Source organism: Petaurus breviceps, unplaced genomic scaffold (assembly GCF_028583685.1).
Source record: "Petaurus breviceps papuanus isolate PSGF00001 unplaced genomic scaffold, PetGlider_PUasm1.0 214, whole genome shotgun sequence".
NCBI lineage: Eukaryota > Metazoa > Chordata > Mammalia > Diprotodontia > Petauridae > Petaurus > Petaurus breviceps.
Genome location: NW_027185863.1, coordinates 10,607,595 through 10,634,151, shown reverse-complemented (window position 1 = coordinate 10,634,151; position 26,557 = coordinate 10,607,595). Strand labels below are relative to the sequence as shown.

Below are 26,557 nucleotides of genomic sequence, written 5' to 3'. Positions count from 1 at the left end.
GGAAGACCAGCTGCCATAGAGTCAGGGCTGTCCCTCAAGAAGGTACTATGCTCTCCTTTCCCACCATGGCAGAATATGCTGAACATGTGGGTAAAATATTATTTCTAGTATCCCGAGGGTCAAATAGGCTTCTAAGTGATAACTGGGAATCAGCATGGGGTATTTGACTTTGAGAAGATGTGAGTTCAAATCCTCCTTCTGATATTTCCTTGTTATACGACCATAGGTAAGTTGCTTCCCTTTCTGGATCTTCATATCATCCATAATATGGACATAATTGTATGTACTTGATTGTTTTGCACCTGTTTGTCTTTCCTTTTTAAAGAAGGTCCAATGACATCATTGTTGCACAAAGCCATCAACAGGCCTTACTCTCTTCCAAAGTCGTCGAAGTCCAGTGGCAGGACAAAATGGAGCGGGATACTGTGGATGACCTTAGCATCTTCAGTGTTTGACCAACCTCCAAGCACTCTTGCTTCAGTCACCTTCATGGCCATTGGAACACATTGTTCTCATGGCACCCATTCTGTCAGGGAAAGTCTTCACCTGCTTGAGACAGACATCCACTGAGCATGCCACTGCTTTTTGGAGCCACAGGTGATAACTGAGTGCCAGACAGACACCAAAGGTAGATGATCAGCCCTGAAAAGGGATTGGCAAGCCCTCGCACCAGAGACGCTAGTCTGCCTCAAACTCTCCTATACGCCCACGTGCCAGAAAGATTTCTTGTGAAGATCAGATGAAAGAATTGTATGTAAAGTCTCTGTAAACCTTAAAGAGCTATAAGTCAGCTATTATTACTTTTATTTTCTTCTCTTTGGGAAAATGTATCTGGAATTCCTTATGACTAACTTACAAATGCAATTTTGCAATGCATTTCATTTAGTAAACTACTTGTAATGAGATGATGATTTTTTTTAGTGATCACAAAGTTTAACCTTTTAGTTTCTTCCTATAAAATTTCCATCTATGCATAATCTTATCTTTTACATTTCAAAGTATTTATTAGCATTCTTTTCTTTTTAAATTTTGAGTTCCAAATCCTCCCTCTCCCTTCCACCCACTGAGAAGGCAAGCAATATGATATCAATTATACATGCAAAATCATACACATTTCCATATTAGCCATACTGATGATGATGATGATGACCATAATAATGTCTAGAATTCCTATAGTGCTTTAAAATTTGTCTACCAAGCACTTTATTTACCTCACTGGATCCTCAAAATATATATATATTGTATATATATATATATCTGTGTATATATATATATATATATATATATATACTGTATAATGTAGATAGCATACTTAATTATGTTAAGAATTTGACAATAAAAAAAAATTTGCTATGAATAAAATGTCCAGGGACAATTAAATTTGACTACTTGTAAAATATCAGTATAGCCTAGTTTCAACTACAAAGTGAAAATTACTAACTGTGTGACTCTGGGCAAGTTATTTAACCTCTTTGCCTCGGTTTCCTCATCTGTAAAATGAACTAGAGAAGGAAATAGCAAACCATTCTAGTATCTTTACCGAGAAAACCCCAAAAGGGGTCACAGATAATCATACATGACTAAAAACAACTGAACATGTATAAAATTTATGCAAAGGAAATATAATTTCAGGGGTGAAGGGATAAGACTAGCAACTGGGGCATCAGGAAAAGTGTCATATAGAAGGAGGTATTCAAGATGTGTTTTGAAGAGATTCCAAGAAGGAAGGGAGGAAATGTGGGGGACAGTTTGTACAAAGGGACAGTGGAGGAACAGGACATGTTGTGTATAGGGAATAGCAAGGATTCTAATTTGGCTGGGATATAGAACATGTGATATGGAATAATGTGCAATCGGTCTGGGAAGATAGATCAGAAACAGATTGCAAAGGGTTTTAAATGCCAAATAGATGAGTTTATAGACAAGATGGAGCCCCTGGGCCTTCCTGACCAGAAGAGGGCCATGGTCCTCTCTGTATTTTAAGAGTGTCAATTTGGTTGCTGTGTGGAGGATGGAGAAGATTATCTGTCCTTCCATACACAGCCCAGAACCCCAAAATGTGGGTCACTGGATAGTCTATGTATATATACTTATGCATATTTGTGTGTGGACAACAACTATTGATATATATATCGATAAGGTGGTGTCTAGAGAAGAGTAAACAAGTTGGTGAAGGGCCTTGAGTTCAAGCCATAGGAGTATTAATCTGAGAAGAGTAGACTTAGGGGGAACATGACAGCTGTCTAAAGGGCCAACGTATGGAAGTATGATTCTAGACAAGCTTTGTATGGCCCCAGACAGCAGAACCAGGAGCAATGTTGTTACTGTTGTTTGTTCTTGAAGACCGATGACATCTGGAGGGTGATGTCTTGACTTGCAAGTGAATTGCATTTAAGTGAAACAGGACTATGCAAAGTCATCAGCTTCACTTAATAAACAGAAGCTGCAAAGAAGTAAATTTAGGCTTGACCTCAGGAAAAATTTTCCAACAGTTAGCAAGGTCTAAAAATGGATTGAGCTGCCTTAGAAGATAATGGGTGGTCCCACTATTGGAGATTTTTTTAGCAAAGGTTGGATGGCCATTTGTCTGCTAAGTTGTAGGGGAGACACTTTTTTTGGTGTTCACATTGACCTATATGACCTTTGAGAACCCCTTCCATCTATAAAATGCTATGATTCTGTGAATTAATCTCCTTTTAGTTCATATAGCCCTGATTTAATGGAATAGAAACAGATGAATAAAAACATTTCATGATATACAAAAAAAAGAAAAAATTTTGATGAGCTTAATCTGCTGAAAGATTTCTCCCCTCCCTTAAGGTGGTGATTTATTCACCTCTTAATCATATTAATGTATTCATATTTGTACTCAGCAAATTCTGAGGTTGAGTGAATTTGAAAAGGTAAAACATCCTGAGGTTTCTTGCATTAAGTAAATTGATACAGCACGAATGATGATGAATAAGTCAGATTGTGAGTTGAATTGCAATTAATATATTATAATTACTTTAAAAAGTTCACTTTTATGAAAAACAGTCTGCTGATAATCTGATAATACTATGTCAGCATAGAAATAACTCCCCGGAAAAATGAAATTGTGTCCATGAAACTGAAAAGACATATAAAAAACCTGCACAGCATAAGTCAGACGTTGGGAAAAAAATAAAATTTGTCATTTTAAACTTACACAATTTGCTTTTAACCTAGGATGCATATATCTCTTCCAAAGTAAACAGCTTATATGTCCCCTTAGTGACAGATAATACAGAAAAAAAGATTTTTTCCCAACACCTCCTGCATTCTCCTCCCCCACAGCCATGCTCAGGAAAGGAAAGGATCTGGTTTCTGTTCCAGGACCCACACTGCTGGCTGCATACCACAATACAGCACACATTAAAAAACCCTACCACTTATGAGTGCAAAACCAGCTTAAATCTCTCCTCTTCTACCCTTTGTACCAATTTTATGCTTGTCCATCTCCATAAATAGGTATGTATGGGGTGGGAGGGAGGGGATGAGGAGTGGGTATAAAATCAAGAGCACAGTCATCCAGTAATGTCAGAGATAACATCTGTTACTGTAGAATGTGTCCCCCACAGAAATGTACCCACAACAGAGAAAGCACCTGCCCTATTCTCCCAGGCCTGGGTGAAACTGTCCCTAGATGCTGCCTGCAAAATGAAGGAGGAATCAGGTTTAACCGGATTTTCAGGCCACTCACATAGTACCTTAAGGAACTACTACTCCAGGTCAGAAGGAGATATCCTTCTGGATAATGGCTCCCTGGGCTCAGTACTCTAGAATCAGTAACGGGGCACTGCCGTGTGCTTCCTGCCTCAAAAGTCCTACTCTGCTTGGGTGCTAAGAGAGTAAACAAATCATCTTTGACCTGAAAGTGTGGCAGAGGCTGCACTTTTCTCCCTGAATCCTTTTTAGGAAAGCTTGAGGGTGATTAATTGTGAAAGTCACGTGGGGATTCAAAGAAATATTTGTATCAAAGTCATAAGTAGAGCCCTGGAGGTCCAAAGGAAGATGTAAATTAATTAACTTAATCACCTGCTAATATTGATTCATGAACAGTGTTCAAAGACTGACTTTGATAGACTTGGCCCTTCTCAGCAATGCAAGGACCTAAAATAGTTCCAAAGGACACACGATGGAAAATGCCAGCCCCATCCAGAGAAAGAACTATGGAGTCAAAATGCAGAACGAAGCAGACTATTTTCTTCTTTGTTTTGTTTTTTTTCTTTCTCATGATTTCTCCCATTCATTATAAATCTTCTATGCAACATGACTAAAGTGAAAATGTGTTTAATAGGAATGTATGGATAGAGCCCATATCAGAATGTAAGCTGTCTTGGGGAAGGAGGAGGAGAAAATTTAAAACTCATGGAAGTGAATGTTGAAAACTAAAAATAAATACTTTAATTTAAAAAAAGGGTCACGAAGGGAGTGACCAAGATGCCACGGTTAGGAGCACAGCATAGCCTTCTCTCAATAATTACCCCAATAAATATCTAAGTAGAGCTCCAGACCAAGTAGTGATTAGGATATGTAAGGGGAAAAGACAGTAAGTCAGTTTTGTAGTCTAGGGAGAGGGAACAGGAGCTAGCTACGGTAGGAGTTGTGTTTGACTCCAGAACTGGACAGCTAAGATTTAGAAGGAGACCTGTGGCTGCATTCCTGGGCAAGGAGTGGTCAGAGATCCAGCAAGGATTAGTGATACTATGTACCTTGCAGGGTGCAGGAACAGGAGGTCAGCCAGCAACTGTGCATTGGTGACCTCAGAAATGGGGTGGAGACACAGTGTGGACCTGGCACTAAGCGTGGGGCTGACCTGCAATTGTGTTCTAGGGCAAAGAGGACTCACCTATCTAGGGCATCCATGTCAGACCTGCCCTGGGGCTGTGTACTGGGCAGGGATCAGGAACAGAACCAAGCAGCAGCGGCCCTAGAGAGAAGCTGTGGACTCTGATCTTGTCCACTCTGAGGACTACTGCAAGTGAAGAGGGTAGGGAGCTCAGACTAAGGAGGAACAAATAGTTCTGTTGCTCCAAACCTGAAGATTCTTTCAGAATCTTTCAGTAGCTTAGGCTTGCTACAACCTACAGGGTTGTAGCCTACAGTTGTGTCAAACAAACCCAAACTGGGATTTGCAAAATGATCAGACTTCACCCTAGATCAGATTGCTTAGGGTGCATTAAAGTTTGCAGGTTCCTGGTCTGAGGGACCCCTGTGATCTTTGAAGAACACAATACTCCGTACCTTGAGAAAGCAGCAGCAGGACCCAGAAACTATAAAACAGGACTTAAAAAGGCCCTGATGTTCCCTACAAAAGAGTACAGAACCTGGCTCTAATACAAAGCCCTAATTCAGGAAGTAAGCTGGAAGAAAGAATAAAGCACAACAATAACAACAAAAAGACTCCCATAAATAAATAAGGAGCTATTACGGTGCTCAAGACACAAACAATGAACACTTCTTAGTCACGGGAGCCCATTCCTAACTTCCAACCAATCATATTGCTCCCCATGCCTCAGTTATGTAAAAGATCATATTGCCTTCAACTCCATGATGTCATCTACCTTGTTCTGATCTTTGTTCTGTATTCCCCAAAAGCCTACAAAAAGAAAGCTGTCATTTTGCTCAGGGTCTCTGGATAGAAACTGAGGCAGTCATTGACCCTTCTTATTCTCAGGTCAGCCCTGATAATAAAAATGTTATCTTGCTCAGAGAAGTATGCCTCAGGCTTTTTTTTGTTGTTGTTGTTAAATTTAACTTGTGACCATATATCACAGAAAAAAACACTGACCTGGAAGAAAAATCAAAGAAAGAATAATTTAAGAATCATTGGACTATCTAAAAGCAATGATTCCCCATCCTCCACCCCCTCCCCAAAGAGCCTGGATATCATATTCAAGAAATAATAAAAGAAAACTACTCAGATCTTTTAGAACCAGGGGTTAAAGTAAAAAACAAAAAGAACCTATTCATCATTCCTGAAAGAGGTCCCAAAATGAAAACACTCAGGAACACCAGAGTCAAAACACAGAATTTCTAGGTTAAAAAAAAATATATACTGCAAAAAGCCAGGAAAAGAGTTTAAATACTGTAATTAGATATCTGAGATTTTGCAGCTACCTCTTTAAAAGGAGCAGAGAGCTTGGAACACAGTGTTCCAAAAAGCAAGATGTAAGCTTACAACCAAAAATAACTTACCCAGAAAAATTATAATACACATTGGGAAAAATGATCTTTAATGAAACAGAAAACATAAACATTCTCGATAGGAAACTCAGAATTGAATACGAACCTTTAAATACAAATGCAGAAGCCAAGAGAAACACAAAAAAGGTAAATATAAGTGAGCAATCAGGAAGGGACTCTACAAAGATGAAGTCTTTATTTGATCCAGTGGGTGAGTTGATGTGTTAATGAAAACCCTAATAAAATCATGGTTTACAGAGGGAGTTAAACAAGACAATGGACCTGGGAATAGTTTTATTATGCTCTCACGATATTAAAAATTGAAAGGGAGAGAAAGCAGAACATACTAGGGAAGGAATGGTACAACAATACATCTCTCATAATTGAGTTGGGTGATAGAAAACTACACAAATAATGAAAAAGGGGTAAAGGGAGTGGTTGTCACTTGAACCTCATTTTCTTCTGTATCAGTCAAAAAGGGGTAAACACAAACACATGTAAATATACAGAGAAAGAGTTTGGTGCAGGAATAGGAAGGGGGATGGCAGGAATAAGAAAATAAACAGTTTTAGGGATGGATTAGTTATAAAAAAAAATCAAAACAAAACCCAAACAAATTCTATCTGCAGAAGGTGGGTCATGAAGAGGAGTTTAAAAGGAAAGAGGGGGTAAGAATCTGGAATTGGGGAAGAGAAAGTGGCAGGGGAGCAGAAGATTATTTGAATTATCCTGCTGAGTATACTCCTCTCTTACCACATTCTTCTTTGTAAAGAGAGTTTAGGGAGCAAAGAGAAGAAAAAAAAATAAGAAAACTAGGTAGAGGGAAATGTACAATTAGCATTCATAACTATGAATGTGAGATAAATTCACCCATAAAATGGAAGAGAATAGAAGAATAATCTAGAAAGGAGAATCATATAATATGTTGTTTATAAGAAACATACTTGAAATATAAAGACTTACATAGAACAAAAATAAGGGACTACAGCAAAATCTATGACACCTCAGTTGAACTAAAAAAATGGATGGTAGTAAACATGACCTCAGACAAAGCAACAGCAAAAATATTCTTAATTAATTGAAATAAATGGGGAAACTGCATTATTCTGAAAAGCAGTGTACTGAATTAATATTAATACTTAACATAAATGCATCAAATGGCAAATGCCTAAAGGAAAAGGAAAGGAGGCATAGATAGTAAAACTACAATAATGGTGGACCTCAATGATTCCCTTTCAGAGTTAGAAAAAATATGACAAAAAAAATACAAAAAAAAGTTAAATACCTGAATAAAATTTTAGAATGGTTAGAGACGATAGAACTCTAGAGGCTACTGAATGAGAAATGGAAGAAGGGTGTGTGTGTGTGTGTGTTATGCATAGCACATTCACAAAAGTATGTATTAGGGCACAAAAACCTCAGAAACAAATACAAAAAAGCAAATATTATACACCACCATTTTCTGACCAAAATGCATAAATATTATACTTAATAATGAGCCACTGAAGAAAGCATAAAATTGCAGTCTAAATGACTAAACTCCAACAAGTTGGTATATAAAAGAAAAATTAATAGGAACAACAGACAGTTTCATTAAAGATAATGTCAGTATTGAAACAATACACCAAAATTTGGGTGATATTGCAAAGTAGACCTTAATGGAAAATTTTTATCTCTAAACACTTTCATAAACAAGAGAGAAAGGATATAACAATGAACTGGACATGTAACTAATAAAGCAAGAAAACCAATATGTCACAAACTTCAATTAAATACCAAGGTGGAAAACCTGAAAATCAAAATAAAAATGAACAAAATGGAAAGCAAAGAACCAATTAATTAACAAATAACATTGGGATCTGTTTTTTAATAGAAAAACCACTAATTTGATTTTTTAAAAAGTGTTACAGGAATGGGAATCTAAGATTTTCCCTGCCCCTTGGCCCCTTGACAGGCTTAAGTGACTCTGAGAATCTTCCCTGATTTGAAAATATGCTCTGCCCCCTAATAGGCTGAATGTGGTCACATGGAGCCTGTGGCAGGAGGCTTGGTTTTCAGGAATGCCCACACCTTGTTGCTTTGTGACTGGGCAGTGGGTCAAGAGGGTTGTGACATTCTCTGACCTAGGAGAAGGCTATATACACCCTGATGTGAGGTTTTGCTTTGGGGCTCACTTTGAGAAAATTGTGTGATTTGGCCAGATGAAACTCTGGGCAGCCATTGAGCCCCCTGGCTTTGAAAAACCCAGATGTCAGTTACCTCTCTGGTAACTGACTAGGTATAATGTAATGGTCAGACAGCTGGAAGCCTGTCTGCTGATCTGTTTTTCAGATGCTCGTGACTTCTGTTTGTAACTTGTTTGTATTCTCTGAAGTTCAGGGTGCTGACTTTTTTCCCCTGAACTAGGTAAATGACATATGTTTGATTGAAGCAAGATTGTTAACCCATTATGAATTGCTTTCCTTTAGAAAAGCAGATCTAGGAACCTGTGTTGGCAATCACTCTGGGTATGCTAGTGTGCTTGCTGCTACAAAAAGAAAGGAAAAACAAATTACCAGTATCAAAAATCAAAAGGAGAATTTACAAATAAAGAATAAAGGAAATGATAAACTATTTTGTCCAGTATATCCCAACAAAACTGACAAATTAGATGAAATGGATGAATATTTACAAAAACATAAAATGTCTAAATTTATGGAACAAGAAATAAAGAAATGAAATAAACTAATCTAAGAAAAATAACTTTCCAGGATCCTGACCTTTTGGACTCTGTACCATGCCAAAAGAGCTTCTTTACCCTAAAAGTTCACTCTACTCCTATGGCCCCTTCCTCTTATTGGCTGTTTTAGTATGCTAGATTCATGAATAAGTTACCGCTAAAAATGAAGTTATATAAATCAGCATACACCTGAACAATGGATCAGTACTGGATCAAACAGGGCAAGGTCTGAAAAAGTAGTAATAGGAAGATAAAGATTTTAATAAAAATGTATTCATAACACTTGTGCCAGGGGTCTTGACACATAGGTGCTCACTATGATTAAATTAGTAGATAGATGTAGTATTTGAGTATTTATAATGTTCTAGGAACTGTTCTGCTAGGGATACAAATACAAGCAAATAAGAAAGTCCCTTATGTTAAGGTTACATTCTAATGGGGAAAGATGACATGTAAAAGGGCGATGGGAAGGATGGGATGGAGGTGGCAAATGAGTGGCACCATGTTATGGAGATGGCTTAGAAGTGACATAGAGGCCTGGTTTTCATCAAGAAAGCCCACCAACCCCAAAGGCTGAGTCCAAGGTTCAAGCTGGAGGGAAATGAAATTGATGACCCAGGTGCAAGAGGCATGGTGTAATGATTCATAAACGTTAGAACAATGGGAAAGGCTAGTGAAGATTCTCAAGACTGAAGGAATTCAGGTATCTATAAGGCAGCTGTTGGTTTTCTGTGGTAATTCAAAACCAGATCTCTCTTAACCAGAATTTAGCATCTTTAAGAATTATGAGGCCATGGGGCCACTAGGTGGCGTAGTGAATAGAATACCGGCCCTAGAGTCGGGAGGACCTGAGTTCAAATTTGACCTCAGACATTTAACACAAAAAACTAGCCATGTGACCTTGGGCAAGCCACTTACCCCCAAATGCCCTCCAAAAAGCAAAAAAAAAAAATAATTATGAGGTGAAAATCTTAACAAAAAAAATTACCCCCCCCCAAAAAAAACTAAGGGACAAGGCTGACTTAATTTGGATAACCAGATGTTTGGCTAATATTAGAACACATGTTTTTAGAGTACATAGCTGCTTGTCTCCCACTCTGTTTGGGTAACTCCATATTGTTAAAAACCTATTTTGAAGCATATTCTATTTGGACAGGGTGGGCGGGGATTTATAGTGTGATATAATTACCCTAATTCTTGATCTACCTCTAAGGTTTTCCCTGGGACCTGAACAGATTAGGAACAGGAATTTAATTCAATATTTGAGCACTAGGCTTGTGCTTTCATCAGTATAGAGATCTCTAAGTACAGAAACTTCTTCCATCTATGAAGACTGGGAAATTGATAGTCTTAAGGGACTTATGTGGAGCCCCGAAAGACTTGCCCAGTAGTCAGAACTTGAATCCAGTTCTCCCTAACTTCCAGGCTAGGCCTGGTGCAAATACTTTTTTAAAATAGTAACTACTTTACACTTCTTCTCTTTGGAAGTAATTGGGGCTAAGTGACTTGCCCAAGGTTACACAACTAGTAAGTGTCTGAGGACATATTTGAACTCATGTCCTCCAGACTCCAGGGCTGATGATCTATTCACTGTGCCACTTAGCTTCTCCTATACTTCTTTTCAAGACATCCCTAGTAATGACTATGTGCTTCTTTCTATTCCCCATAGTGACTTACTCAGGATTTTATACAGAATAGGGAAGGAACAAATGTTATTGATGGACCCATAAGATGGGAGGGTGGGGAGTGCTCCTTAAAAATGTTCTTTTAGGGGGCAGCTAGGTGGTGCAGTGAATAGAGCACTGGCCCCAGAGTCAGGAGGATCTGAGTTCAAATTTAAACTCAGACACCTGACATATTTACTCGCTGTGTGACCTTGGGCAAGTCACTTAACTGCAATTACCTCACCTTCCTCCTCCCCCCAAAAAATGTTCCTTAATTGGCAGTGTCTAAAAACACACTAAAATGTAAGCCTCTTCCATTCTTTCTAATGGCTAGGACAGAATATAACTTAATAAGAGATCCAATATGTTCCTTGAAGTTTCATTATAATGGGCACAGATTGAATAACAGATGATCCAAGTATACAGTCTTAATCCAACACTGGGATCTGAACTAAAGAGGGAATAAACTGTAACAAGAACTAAAAAAGCTCATCTGTTCTATCTGAAAACAATCTGATTCAATATTTTTCCTACTTCCACCTGAATTTCAATAAGATTATAAACTTCGACTCCCAAACCACTGAACTCTGTTTTAGTTAAATGCTGACTCATTAGCTCCGCCAAAAAAAAAATTAACTGATGGCTGGAAGAAAATCCAACATATAGAAGGAGCTTTCAACATACCAGGCAATATTCTTCCCACAAGAGCATCCAGTAACCAAAAGGACTGTTCTTCACTCTTTGTGATGAGAAGCAGATATCCCGCCAGGAAATTCATTCCCTACGAGAGAAAGAACAATGAAGAGGAACTCATAATGGGCCTTAACATACTCTTCAGGTCCACATCAAAGACTAGTTTCCAGTCTTGTTTGACCCAATAAATATAAGATTCCAGATACAGAAATAATAATAAAATAGAACTCTGGAAGCCATTCGCATTCTATCCTGTTTGGTTATGAATTATAATCAAGGACAGTCTCTTTGGAAAGGACTGGGAAATGGAGGAAAGAGGGAAAAGAAAAGATATTTAATAAAACGATTCCAACACTTCCTTTGAATATTGATATTTGATACATTTTCATAATTTAATTGCAGCCTAAGGGAAGAAATCACATAACCAATAATAGGTTTTCCCAAACCTTAATCTAATATACAGGGTGTCTCAAAAGTCTTTAATAACTTAAAACCGCACTGATTTTTGGGACACCCTGTAAATCAATAGCATAAAAATTATCACAGCATATAAAATATACTAGGCAGCTAAAATCCATATGGAAATAAAGAGAAGACAGAGGAAAAAGTCTATTAAGAAAAGTAGCTGTAATGATCGACAGAAGTTTACAGGATAATTTGGAGATCAAAACACTATAAATATAGAAGCAGAATTTGTTGAAGAAAAAAATAAATAAGCGTTGGTAAGAAAAGATAAGGTTTCAGTCTAATCGCTCGAACGGGAACAATCGTCTTGGCTTCATACATTCAATATTTACATGTATACAAAAGAATGTGTTAAGATGTAATCCAGTGAATTATTTAGATACAGAGATAACCAGTATCTATTACTGCTCTGTGAAGCTGGCTTTTTGAAACACATCTCCTATTTCTTCCCTCTCTCCTGTACTTTCCCTCTCCTTCCCCCCTTTCCCCCAGAATTAATTTGTGTTGACAGGCAACTAAATGGCCTTGGGTTCCTCAAACTGTGTCCAGACATAAGAGAAAACCGTTCCAACTGGAGTCACACAGCTAAAATCACCCATATCCTGTTGGGTAGACCTCTACATTAAGCAACTTACTGGAACCATCTTGCAGAGCTGAGGTTTAGGTTGAGGCAACAAGGTCTTTCAGGAATCTGTCACTGGTCTTCTGCAAAAATCTTTGAGCTAGTCTGGTTTTCTCAATGTGTGCCTCATGTACGAAGGCCTAAAAATCTCCAAAGCGACAGCAGATAGCTTGATGCCTGCAACCATGGTGACAGAAGCCTGCTTGGTGCTTTCACAGAGTGGGCACAAAAGACAGCCCTTCTGAAAACATTCCAGGAGGCAGGCATTTCAGCAGTCAGCAAGGTCTGTAGAACAGAAGCTTAAAAAGCTGGACTGGCCCCACACCTTAAAACTCTCCTATTTTTTTTTCTAGCATGCTGCTTTGACTTTTGTTCTCTAGTGAGCACAATAACTGAAAAAGTATTATCCTAGAGAAAAATGTAGGCAATAGAAAGTACATATACACATAAATATATGTCAAAAAAATTTTTTTAAATGTATAGTGTCTGGCTCAAACAGCTTCATTAGGTGTAAGAAGTAGGTCTTTTCCAGAACTGACATCACTTTACAAGCAGACACTGGGAAGGACTTTTCTGTCTACAACCAGGGTTGCCTGAAGATACTTTAAATAGCTAGCATTTATATAGTGCATTAGGGCTTACAAAGCACTTTACAAATATCTCATATTTCCTCATAACAACCCTAGGGGGTAGATGCCATTATTATCCTGATTTTACAGATAAGGAAACCAAGGCAGATAGCAGTTAAATAGCTTTTCTAGTAAGGGTACAAGGCTGGATTCCAACCCAGGTCTTCCTAATTCCAGGTCTAGAACATAAAAAAAATAATAGCAGGACTTTTATTCAGTTACAGAAAGCAGTCACTATCCACCTATGGAACAGTCTGAAGAATAACAGAGCAAAAAAGAATAATAACAAGATAGAGATTCATTCAAGGAATTTAAGATCACTGTGTATGAATGTCATCAAAAAAACGAGAAGAAAGGAATATTGTTACATGTCATTTTTGATTGTCCTGTCTGCTGCCGGAGTTTTCCTGAAAATGCTTTCCATGAGCATATAGAAGACAGGCTGACATTCAAATACTTTAATTCAATCACCAAAAAAAAAAAAAAAAGGCATTTCACACACAAAATTTTTTAAATGGCTAATAGTATTTTAAAGTTTGTAAAGCATTTTACATACATTCAAGGGTTGGGTGGAGCCCCAGTGAGACCAGCAGAAAACATGAAGGTCTGCAGAGGTTAAAAGTCAGAGACACTGAAAGGTAACAGTGAGAAGACGTCAGGTGGAAAGTTGAAAGGCTGGGAGGGGTGAGTAACTCAACTGCATATTATGGAAGCACCTTGAAAACCTCCTTAGCTCAAATGAAAATTCTATTTCTCAGATCTAAACACTCTTTTCAGATTTTCCTTCTTCTTAAAATGTATAAAAGGTTAAGAACAAGAGGTAAGGTGCCAGGACATTGATGATCAAATTTAGCTCTTGCCTTGTTTAGATCATTGCCTTCCTACCTCCTGGAGTAGTAGGCCTATTAAATAACCCTTCTCCATTGATTTTCCATTGAGAAAGGAATAATATACTGATCTCAGGGAGAAGGTGTCTTTGATTACTACAGGAGAACACTTTATGGGAGTGGTCAAACAAGGTAGAGAATAGTGACTATTATTTTGGAATATTAAATAATAATACACAATTTAATTTGGAATATTAAATAATACACAATAATATATACTATTAAATATTAATAATATAAGATTATTATATGTGATATATTAAATAATAATATTTAATTATCTTTCCCTGTTCAAAATTTCTATAAATGTAACTTTCAAATCCCCTGGGAGAGAAGGATATCTGAAGCCATGGTGGAGGGGAGCCCTATGCCAGTTTGGACATTTCTCTCTCTAGGATAAAAATGCTAGTAGATAGACTAATGTTTAAAAATTTAAAAAGGGTTTCTGGAAGACTTGTCTCTAAAATTCAGAGTACAGTATTGATGCATTTTTCTTGACAATATGAAGATGATGAATATGCTTCCAGGTCACAGAAAGCATTACACACCTTTGTTTCTAGCCCCTCAAATTCATAAAATTCCCAAGAGTATCAAAGGTAAAAATGACTTGAATTGAAACTAATTACCCTAAGGTAACACAAAACTAATTACCCTAAGTAGTTCATGGAGGGAAGGGACTTTTGAGAAAGGAGTAACGTTGCCATTATTCCTGAAAAATCTTGGTAACACTCTGGCTTACTACAGTTTACCCATCAAAAAATGAGCGCTGGAGATCAGCTGATTGACCAGTCTAGCAGAAATGTTGTGCCCTAAGAGCACAGGCAATAGCAGCATCAGAGGCTGGTAAGGAGCCAACACACCACTCAGTGACCTGGCTGACCCAGCCCAGGGGCAGATTGTCCCTTCCAGTCAACACATAGAACCGCTAGGAAAAGTAACCAAGTTGCAGGTCCAGTAGAAACTTTGTGCCCTGCAAGGAACCAGCCCTGCAAACTGCCAGCCCAGTTAACAGCAAAATGAATTGTGGTGACTCCACTGGGACCATTGGCCACGTGGGCATCCTCTACTCATGCCTCATTACCACTAGACCTTCAGTCTGTGCCCACTCTTTTTTTCCCTTGGACTCTGGGCGTACATGTGGGAAAGCATGCCCCTGGCATTGGGGCAAATGTTTTCTAATCACTGCCCTTGCCATTATGCCTGGCTCTGCTAAAGAACCGAGTCTGTTGGCTAAGAAATACACCAGTGGGGGCTCTGATGCTCAGGACAGCTCCACACAGGGTTATCCTTAGATCTCTGGGAGTCGTAATAGCCAGCCCTCTGGGCACCCAAGCTGCTAGTGGCGTTATACACATTATCTTATTTTGACTCTTGTAACAGTCCTATAAAATAGGTGCTATTGATAGCCTCCTTTTATGTATGGAGACACTGAGGCTTAAAAAGGTAAGTTAGTCACATAGCTAGTACGTGTTACAGGCAAGATTTCAAAGTATTCAAACTGCCTGATTCCAGACACAGGACAATATTCTATGTCAGAAATAATGAATTTTTATATCTGTAAGGAACATAGCTCTTAATATTCGATACGTTCATGGCTTTTGCTTTTTCATTTATGTAATGCAATTATTTAGAGTAGCTTAGACTGTACTTACCTGGCAATATCCTACACCTTGATTATGATGTCCATATGCTACCAATACATTGTACAGGGTATGTTGTAAGCAGGGATCAGCAGTCTGTCTGAATTTTACATTGTCTGGAAATGTCCTGTTCATGTCTATGGATGCATGAGAAGAAGAAGAGGAAGATATGAACTGGAGACAGATTAAAAACAAGAACTCAGAATGGTGATATATCTAACACCCATAACTACCGGGAATGCTCAGGACCATGCCCTATAATGTTCTTGTATTTTATTTAGGATTCAGTTAATCCAGTAACACCTTCTTTTATTTTTTTTTTTTTTGCTTTTTGGAGGGCAATTGGGGTTAAGTAACTTGCCCAATGTTACATGGCTAGTTTTTTTGTGTGAGTGTTAAGTGTCTGAGGCCAGAACCGAACTTGGGTCCTCCTGACTCTGGGGCCGGCTCTTTACTCACTGTACCACCCAGCCACTCTGTAACACCTTCTTGAGGAAGGGAAATTTTATAATCCCCCAAAGATTCAAGATTGAGCAATGATTCCTTCACTACTGGATTCATCCCTAAAGAATTATAACTTCCATGGGTGAGGATATAGGAGAGAGCAGATCGGGGGAGGGAGTATTCAGTGGGATCATTGTTCTGGGGTAGCGGATAAGGGAAATACGGGGAGAAAATGTGTAACTCAAAATCTTGTGGAAATGAATGTTGTAAACTAAAAATAAACATAAAATTAAAAAAAAGAATTATAACTTCCTTTCATGTGATTGACTTATGTGAACTCACTCCCTTAAATCAGGGAAATAAAAAAACACACTCCATGTGTTCTATTGATGGGAGTGCAAGGTTGGATTGACAAAGGACCATTAGGAGAAAGACTCAGAACTGTGTGCTCCATCATCTGTTGCAACTCAAGGCAGGAGAGTCTGCAGCCCTCTAAGCATGAAGTAGGACAGGAATGAACGGGATTCTTGATACCCTCATATTTGAAGGCATCCTTGGCCTAAGGGTCATAGGAACATGAACAAGAAAATGAAAAAGGTCAAAAGTGCTACAGAATTTTGTCTCATCCCCTCCCCATCCCTCTCTACTATTGTAAACAAAAATTCCTCCTCCTCACCATACCCCACTCTCTCCACTTACATCAATGTGCTTTTCCCTTTCAAGTTATTCTCATGATCAAAGCTCAAGGTATACTCAGTTAAAGAGGATTTTTAACTGTAAAGGCTGTGGGCTATGAATGATAATAGTAAAAAAAAAATTTGTCTAGGATTTGGAAAAGAAATCATAATTCAATCAGTTCAGAAAAAAAGGGGAGATTTTTTTAGACTTCCTCCAGAACTATAGAAAGAGACAAACAAAATTAAGTGAAATTAAATGCAAATCTTCCTCCCAATTTCTTTGCAAAGGTGGGGGAAGGGTAGAAGACTATGCTTAGGGAACACTTCATGTATTATCAAACACACCAAATTTATTATTAGTTGGTTTTGCTGAGTTGCTATTTTTCTTCCTTTTTATTCTTTGCTACAAGGTATGAGTCTTTGGGTGGGAGGGTAAAGAATATTTGGAAGTCAAGGGAAAAGAACAAAGGATATCAATAAAAATAAACTTAAATCATTTAAAAAACCAAATAAAAGGAAAAGCATTAACTTGATCATTTCGTGGCCTTCACTGAAGCCTCTTTTAGGCCAGAAGAGTCTCTTTGCCCCACCCTCTTCCTGTACATTCTCTACGGCTTCCTCCATCCTTTCAGTATCTCTCACATTCCCATGTCTCTCAGCAAGGTCTCTCACTGCCACATCATCTTCCCTCTGATCCATTCTACATTGACAACCAATTCTATAAAATTTTGACATTTTAATAGTTTTCCAGAACTAACTATTGCCTTGTGACTGGCCTGACATCAGTAAAATAAGCAGCAACACTTTAAAATTGATTCTTAAATGTTAATTTGGTACATAAGCAGTGAGAATACAAGCTTAATATCAATTTGATGATTTTCCCCTCTCCAAGTCTGTGAGTGGAAACTTTCATTTAGATCAATAAGTATTTGCTATTCCATTATTTATGGTAATCATATGGACACTGACAATTTTACATGAAAATCGGACCTTTGGATCATAGCTCTAGAGCTAGACGGGACATTTAGGATTTTTTTTTTCTTTTTGGAGGGGGGAGGGGAAGGGCAATTGGGGTTAAGTGACCTGCCGAAGGTGGCACAGCTAATAAGTGTTAAGTGTCTGAGGCCGGATTTGAACTCAGGTCCTCTGACTCTAGTGCCAGTGCTCTATTCATTGCACCACCTAGCTGCCCCCATTTAAGAATTTTTTTAAAAAAATTCTTTTCATTCTTCTGTTTTTTATATCATAATAGTTATCCCCCCTTTCTTTCCCTCCACCTCCCAGAGGGACATCCCATTGAACAAATAGTATTTTTTTAGAGGAAAAAATGATCAGCACAATTGATCAAGACACTGGAAAACGTGTACAACATATGGTGAGCATTCCTAACTCCTTAACTTTACAGAGAAGAAAACTGAGGTATGTGGCAGTTAAACGACTTGCCAAAGATCATGCAGGGAGTGTCAGTGAAACCAGCTCCCCCCATTTTGGAGCTAGAGCTTGTTAAACTGTACCAAGGCTTCCTCCTTACTTGGAGCCATCAAATAAGAAATATCCAGAGAGAGTTCATAGCACCACAAGAAGAGTTATCATGGATGTCAAATGAGAGTAAACTTCATTTAAGGAATTTAGCTGTCATTCACATGTTCTAAGAAACACATATTTGCAAGGCCACAGCAACAGAAGAGCAATGGGTTTAGAGTTATAGGACCTGGATTCAAATTCCAGTTCTGCCATTTGTTACCAGTGTCAATGTGGCCAAGTCACCTCAACCTGCTGGGTCACAGAATCCTTATCTGTAAAATGAGGAGGCTGAATCAGATGATTTCAGGAGACTCTTCCTGGCTCTAAGTCTGTATTATATAAATACAGAGAGAATGACATAGACAATCTCTACATGGCATGAGTTAGCATGGACCGTCTATAAATTGATCTGGGTTTTAATTTAATTCAATTAAAAAATAATTAAATCAGGGGCAGCCAGGTAGTAGGCAGCACAGTGAGTAAGAGCACTGGCCCCAGTGTCAGGATGAACTGGAGATCGAATCCCAGCTCAGACACTTAGCACCCACCCAGAAACACCTGGCCGTGTAACCTTGAGCAAGTTACTTAACCCCAATTGCTTTAAAAAAAAAAAAAGATAATTAAATCCCTCTGACAATGTGGGTTAAGAGATAAAGGACCAGACAGGTTTAAAACAACAACAAAATCCCATTGTTTTCCTAATCTGAGCATTTTACCCCAAACCTGGTTTTATTGGTCCAAATTCAGAATGAGCTATTTTAGCCATGATGAGTGATTAACAGCCAGGCTCTGGTTATCTGTGGAGTCAGCCACCACTTATGCTATGAGACCTTTGACTGTACATTTGTTCTGTGCTGACCAAGAATTGGACAGGTTTACCACCATCTACCAGAATGCCTGGTCAGCTCCCAGTTCTCCAGCCCTCAGTTGGAGGCCCTTTGAACTTTGAGTTCCAGGTGCTGGAAAAAAAGAGTCATGTTAAGATCACAGGACCAGGAACTATTTGCAAAGGACACACTGGACCAAAGTCTCATTAATATCCAAGGAAATACAACTTTGGAAGAATTATAGGTTCTTCTGAACTCACGTCATTGAAAGTTTATTTGATGTCCAATAAGACATTAAGTACAATAGATCTACATTTTTTATTTCTCTCAAAAAGGGTAAGATCTAAGAGGGAGAGCTATTTCAAAAGAACATAAACACAGTACGAGATTTGATTGTTTTTTATAAGTTCTCTCAACCGGCAAAGTACATTCTGCTCTCACTCTTCCTCTTTTGACTCTTTGACAACTGATTGTCATTTACAATATGGAAAAGTATGAAATGAGAGGTTTATGGGTAGTAAGAATATTTTGAAAAACTTTATAAATAAAATAAATGAAAGATTAGAATCAAAACTTTCTACTAATACAAAGAATGAACTTTTATATAGTTATTGTTTCAGGGAATAAAGACTGTGGGTTTTTCTTTTTGGGGGAAGGAGAGGTATTGCTCAATTAGTTCTAAAATATCACCATTCATTATTTTAATTTAGTCTTTAAAACTCTCATATCCTGTAACCTGAATTGTGTTACAGCCTCAAAAAATATTGATTCTTCCATGTGAAATGAGAAAACCAAATGCTAAGAATCATCTTCCACTGATATTTTAATAGTTACCAATTCTAAGATTATGTGAAGATGAGGTGGACACAGGAATAATAGATGAACAACATGAAAGCAAATGAGAGTCTAGGAAAATCATCCTCCTTGGAAACTTATTCTAGATTGATACTAAAAATGAGATTCTAAAAATTGAAACCTAAGTGTGGATATATGTATTTCCCTACCAACTCCCTTCCCCAAATGTTCAGCCCTGCTTCTTTTGTTATTATTCTATACTTGTGATTTCCCTGGTGGAAGGGAACTCTAGGTATGGAAACTCCCTTTGCCAAGGTAGAGTTATAACCTGTCTGTTGCTTATAGTCTCCAAAGGCTGGCTGGGGGCACTGAGGGGTTATGAAAATTGCCCAGAGTCACACATGTAGTACATGTCAGGAGAATTTGAACCCAAGCCTTCCAGACTCAAATGCCTTCTAATTACTATGCCTCTCATTTCCCCTTCTCCCACTCACTCCCCCTTTTTAAAGCAAGACCTGTGATTTTATTGGTGTAGGGATCTCCTAGGGAAGGGCTTCCCCTTCCATTGCCAATCTTTGCCTGTTCTGCTATTTTGAATCTAAAGGTAACTCAGGGCCCTGAGAAGTTAAATACCTTGCCTAAAGTCCTAGGTCTTCTGGTACTAGCTTTCTACCATACTGCTTCATATTCCTTTCTCCCTCATGAACCACCAAAACCATTTTCTTAAATGAGCTGCATTTTCAAATCAAGAACAGTCTGTTGATCTTCATTATTATAATTTCATTAGCTAGTGCTAAGTCTGATTAAACGAGTCGAGCTGTGGGAGCAGAGCCTGCTGTCTCTGCAGCACCACCTAGTCTGCATCATTTCACACTCGCTGCCGATGGTCAGGAATAGGGTGATGAGCAGGTCACCTGTCTTGATCGACTCCGCCAGTCTGTCGTTTCTTTCACCCTCCAGTAGCTTCCGATAATATCCCGGGTTCTGGTCCATCCGCGCCTGAGCTCCACTGGTGGCCATCCAGACGAATGCACGATGTTCAGGAGGGACGCCTTTCCTAACATAGCGCTTGACTGAAAGAAGGAAATGCAACAAAGTCAGTTTTGGAAGGAAAAGACAAAGTCTAAGTTGAATTAGAAATCCATAGGAAAAAGGACCTTGGATCAAATAAGTGATAATGAAACGAAAATGCTTCTAGCCTTGCCACACAAGCTTAAAGACAACAACAAAAACCTGATACACCTGATACACCTTCACCAAAACCTACTTCTAAACAGAAAACATGCAGAATCAGTAAGCAATACACATTTTACATCAAGGACAAACTATTTAAGTTATCAACCATCAATCAATAAGTTATACGGGCCAGGCACCATTCAAAGAAAGCAAAAAACAGTCCTTATTCTTGAGCAACTTACAATCTAATAAGACAGACAACTTTAATAACAGTGTTCTAGGTGTGTTTACAGGGCAGCTAGGTGGTGCTGGGGCTAGAGTCAGGAAGACACCTTCCTGAGTTCAAATCTGGCTTCAGACACGTACTAGCTGTGTGACCCTGGGCAAGTCACTTAACCCTGTTTGCCTCAGTTTCCTTCTCTGTAAAATGAGTTGGAGAAGGAAAGGACAAACCACTCCACTATCTTTGCCAAGAGAATCCCAAATAGGGTCACAAAGAGTAAGACACAACTAAAATCGACGAGTATGTTCAATGCTACCAGATGTCTTGTTATCGTATTAATAAAAAGCCATGAGCCATAAGGCATCCATCAATCATTAAACATTTATTAGGCACCTACTGTGCTAGATAATGGAGATACAAAATACAAACATTAAGCAGTTCTTGCCCTTGAGGAGCTTGTAACAAATATGTACAAACAGATATTTTAAAAGTAGGTAAATATAGGCCCTGAAGTCGCAAGGACCTAAGTTCAAATCCGGCCTCAGACACTTGACATTTAACTAGCTGTGTCACCTTGAGCAAGTCACTTAACCCCAATTGCCTTGCCTTCCCCTATAAAAAAAAAAAGTAGATAAAAGGTGATTGGGGGTGGGTAGGTGGAGTTGAAGAGACTAGGAGCTGGGGAAATCAGGAAAGGTTTCATACAGAGGGTGGCACCTGAACCGAACTGTAAAGGAAACTGGAACTTAGAACGTCATAGCTCATAATAGTAAGATCCTTGTTCTCTTCCCTGTACTATTCTCAACTAGGCCATGTCTCTCTACATTCCTTTTTCAGGACCTAGTCCAAGAGTCACCCCATTTAAGAAGTCTCTGTTGACCAAACCCCAATGCACAGTGATTATTCCCACGTCTTATAATAACCCTCAGAACTTTTTGCACGTACACATGGTACCATAAATTGTTTTTGCTTCCTGCGGGTTTCTTGTCTCCTCGTCTTGACTGAAAACTCTTTGAGGGAGTTCCCTGTTTTCTACCTTGTTTAATGCCTTCTGGAGCCCCCAGAACAATGCTGCAATTACAGGAGCCATACAACATGTTATTGAATTGGTGTGCAGTAAAGCCATTGAAATTTAATCAGATTTGATCAATCCAGAGGTGAAGAGATGTTCTCAAGGACAAAATTAATAAGTGACTGAGGCAGGCTCCTTCCTCTGTCTCCAAATCTGGTGCTCCAAAATTTCCCAGGTTCCACACTGCTTCTGTTATGAATGAATGCCCACTCAAACCACTGGTGTGCACACGCACACAACACACACACGAAGCTAGAGAAAAAAGGAAATACAAGTGTCCATCATAGTACTGCTTTCTAGAAACTAAGGAGATATTAATAAACTAAAAAAGTAAATGAGGAAGGTGAGTCTTCCTGACTCTAGGTACAGTACTCTATTCACTGAGCCACCTAGCTGCCCCTAAGACCCATCTAACCGACATTAAAACCAAGAGTGGATTTAGATGCAGAGGACATGGGCTAAAGTAATCACTTCTTACCTAGAGCAAATAGCTTTCCTTCCCTGGGGCTCCATTCCTTCTTTTTTATTAAGGAAGGGTTATGAAAAGAGAGATGTCGAGGGGTGGCTAGGTGGCACAGTGAATAGAGTACCGGCCCTGGAGTCAGGAGAAGTTGAGTTCAAATCCGGCCTCAGACACTTAACACAAAAACTAGCCATGTGACCTTGGGTAAGTCACTTAACCCCAATTGCCCTACACTCCCCCCTCCAAAAAAGAAAAAAAATAAATAAATTTAAGTAAAAAAAAAAAAAAGAGAGAGATGTCTAAGGTCCTTTCCAGCCCTAAATTCCATGATTCTCTGGTATGCAACAAAATGGCCAGACTTTTCCACCTTATTTTGGCCAAAGAGGAAGGATGTAATGAAGACAATGCGTGTCTTTGAAAAGCCAGGGCTATATGCAGAAATTTTGTACTAAAACTCAGAAATCATTATAGAATACACAAAAGTATACATCATATTTATATGATATGTATAATATATACATATATAATATTTACTAAATCTATATTTACCACAAATTTAGCAATTATATTATGCTGTAATTACAAAACATATCTAGTAATTATATAACTATGATATTATGTTTATATGTCATCCTAATTATAATATATTTACTATATGTTATATTACATATATTACATCTACTATACAAATAAGAAATATAATTTTGTGTATTCCATAATGATTTCTGAGTCTCATTAGCACATATTTACTGTGTACTTTTACACATGTGTATTCTATAATTATTTTATGTCTCTATATGCACAAATCACATATAAACATGTTTTGTGTATTCTACAACACACATAAAAAGATTCTGTATTATATAAAATATCAACCCATACCTTTTGTTTTCACATCATTTACAATTTCCAGTGTCTCTCTCCTCTCTCCCCTTCCCAGAAAGCCATTTCTCATGACAAAGAATAAAAAAGAGGGGTAAAAAAGCTGCAGCAAAACCCAAGCAAAGTTCCGAAAAAGGCTGACCTCACATGCAGTATTCCACACACAGAGTCCCTGCAAAGAAGTGGGAATCGGCACCTTCTTGGATCTTTTCTTGGAGGCCAAGCTTGGTCATCAAAACCCAGCATTTGGTTTCAATTGTTTTGCTGTTGTTCTTTCCATTGGTTCAGTGGATAGAGAACTGGGCCTAGCGTCAGGAAGACCTGAGTTCAAATTCAGCCTCAGACACTCAGGAGCTGTGTGACCCTGGGCTAGTCACTTAACCTTTTTGCCTTGATTTTCAACAGGGTTCACAACAACACCTATCTTGCTGGGTGTTGTGAGGATCACATAAGATAATATTTGTAAAGTGCTTAAGAATAGTCCCTGGCACATAGTAGGAGCTTAATCTGTTCCTTTTCCTCTTCCCCCACTTACGTTGTCATATTTATGGTATATAGTGTTTTTCTGAGAAGATAAAAACATGCAAGCATCTCAGAGCAGTAGGTAGAGGACCTTCCTGGCAGCCCTCAAACAGTGCCATATGCTAAGTGTGACTGCAGTCCATGAAAAGATCCTCTTAAAAGAGATGGATTAATATAAGCTCTTCCCATATCAGCACTATTAAGCTATCAGTATAATGATCAGCAGGTAGGTGGGTCTATACCATCGTGGAAGAGATGGGTCTTCTTCCTCCTCCCTGGAACCTCTCTGATATTCATGGCCATTGCTATCTATGCCTTTATGGGTATCAATGACAATTGCTTCTACACATACAGCATCTGGCACAGGCTGATGGCCAGCGGTAACAAAAAGCTCACCCGCTGCTATCTACTCTCTCTCAGAATGCCCAAGAGGAGAGACTTGATGCAGGAACTGGAAGTTAAGTGGCCAGCGACCCGGCTGTTCTTTTGCAAGGAAGGACTGCCAGAGATAGATAGGCTGACTCCCCTTGCCTCCCAATTCAGGCAGCTGCCACTACTCCCTCTGGGAATAGAGGATTTAGGCTTCCTATAAGACTGTTCTGCACCCTTTCCCCCCAAAAAGGTCTGAAAAGTTATTTCTTGCTTCCCTGTGTTCTGTTCTACACCCACCATTTGCCAAGTCACTAACATGCTTGAGATCACTGCTTCCCTCCAAGGTCCTCTGGTGCTGCCCACACCTCCAGCTTACACTATACTTTTTTACCTATAATCTTGCTCATCCTTCTACTCAGTTCTGTCTTCGGGGAGACCTTAAATTCCTTTTTTTTTTTTTTTGGAGGGAGGAAGGTAGGGCAATTGGGGTTAAGTGACTTGCCCAAGGTCACACGGCTAGTTTTGTGTTAAGTGTCTGAGGCCACATTTGAACTCAGGACCTCCTGACTCCGACCTAGCCACTCCAAGAGACCTTGAATTCTTAAACCTATATTCCTTAAACAACCCAATGACACCCTTCTTTTCAACATTAAATTCAGCAGTTGATAACTACTTTTTTTTTTTTTGCTTTTTGGAGGGCAATTGGGGTTGTGACTTGCCCAAGGTCACATGGCTAGTTTTTGTGTTAAGTATCTGAGGCTGGATTTGAACTCAGGTCCTCCTGACTCCAGGGCTGGTGCTCTACTCACTGTGCCACCTAGCTGCCTGATAGCTACCCTTACCACACTCCCTCATTCATCTCAAATTTTTACTATTCTGAACTTGCTGACCCTTCAGCCCAATATCTCCTTTTATCTACTCATGCTACATGGCATCACTAGTGACTATCCTGCAAATGAAATGACCATCTTCATGATTGGTTCACCTATTTCACTTTTCAGTTTCACTTCAGGCACTGCTAGACAAGGTTATTACTCCTTTAGGAATGGCTTCCTTGGTTAGCTTCCCACACTGGATGCTTGCAACCTTGCATGTTATAGTAGAAAAAAGAGCTGGAATTGGTATCAGAAAACCTGCAGACCAAAGAAAATCCAGCTTCTGCCAATTACTACATGTGTAACCAGGGAGTTGTAATTTCGAATGTCTGGGCCTCAGTTTAGTCATCTGTAAAATAAGGAATTTGTTTTAAAGTGAGCATAATAATAGTATCTATCTCATAGGGCTGTTTTGAGTATTAAACATATGGAAAGTGTTTTGTAATTTTTAAAGCAATACATATATATATGTTATTATTATTAATTTTCTTTTCTTTTTGGAGGGCAATTGGGGTTAAGTAACTTGCCCAAGGTCACACAGCTAGGTTTTTGTGTGTGTGTTAAGTGTTTGAGGCCGGATCCGAACTCAGGTCCTCCTGACTCCAGGACCGGCACTCTACTCACTGCGCCACCTAGTCACCCCGTTATTATTATTAAAGGTTCTGCCTGGGTAATTTTTCTTCTTAAACTTGCTACCCTCTTAGATAACCTTATATCTTACCTTCATTTATCTCAAAATAATCAAAACTTCCTATTAACCTTACAGTATCTTTGAGAAAATGCAATTCCTCCCTTCTTTACAAAGGCTGAGGAAGATTGAATAGAGAATACTTCATATACTGTCAGATACATTTGCTTTATTAGTTTTGCTAAACTGATTTTCTTTTTCCTTCTTTTTTAATCTTTGTTAAAAGCATATATTGAAGAAAGGAAGGTAAAATGAAAATAAAACATTATTTATATATTATATAACATTTTATGCATTTAGAAATGGCATTCCAGGGCAGAGTCAAGATGGCTCAAAACAGCTACAAGCAAAGCCTCAAAGAAAAATACAAACTGGATACAAGCCCAACAAAAATTCCTGGAAGAGCTAAAATTTTATTTTAAAAATCAAAGCGGAAAGAAACCACACACACACACACACACACACACACACACACACACACACACACACAC

The 26,557-nt window shown here is 38.6% G+C and overlaps 1 protein-coding gene across 2 annotated transcripts in view; it reads right to left on the bottom strand.

Annotated features, from left to right (window-relative positions):
* Positions 1–26,557, bottom strand: part of GRTP1 (growth hormone regulated TBC protein 1) — an 83,114-nt gene that overhangs the window by 43,442 nt on the left and 13,115 nt on the right. For both annotated transcript variants that reach the window (XM_069094080.1, XM_069094081.1), the window contains exons 3-5: positions 20,708–20,866; positions 15,539–15,663; positions 11,275–11,371 (exon numbers count right to left, since the gene is read on the bottom strand). In XM_069094080.1, the coding sequence (XP_068950181.1) occupies positions 11,275–11,371; positions 15,539–15,663; positions 20,708–20,866 (381 nt within the window). The remainder of the gene's footprint in view (positions 1–11,274; positions 11,372–15,538; positions 15,664–20,707; positions 20,867–26,557) is intronic.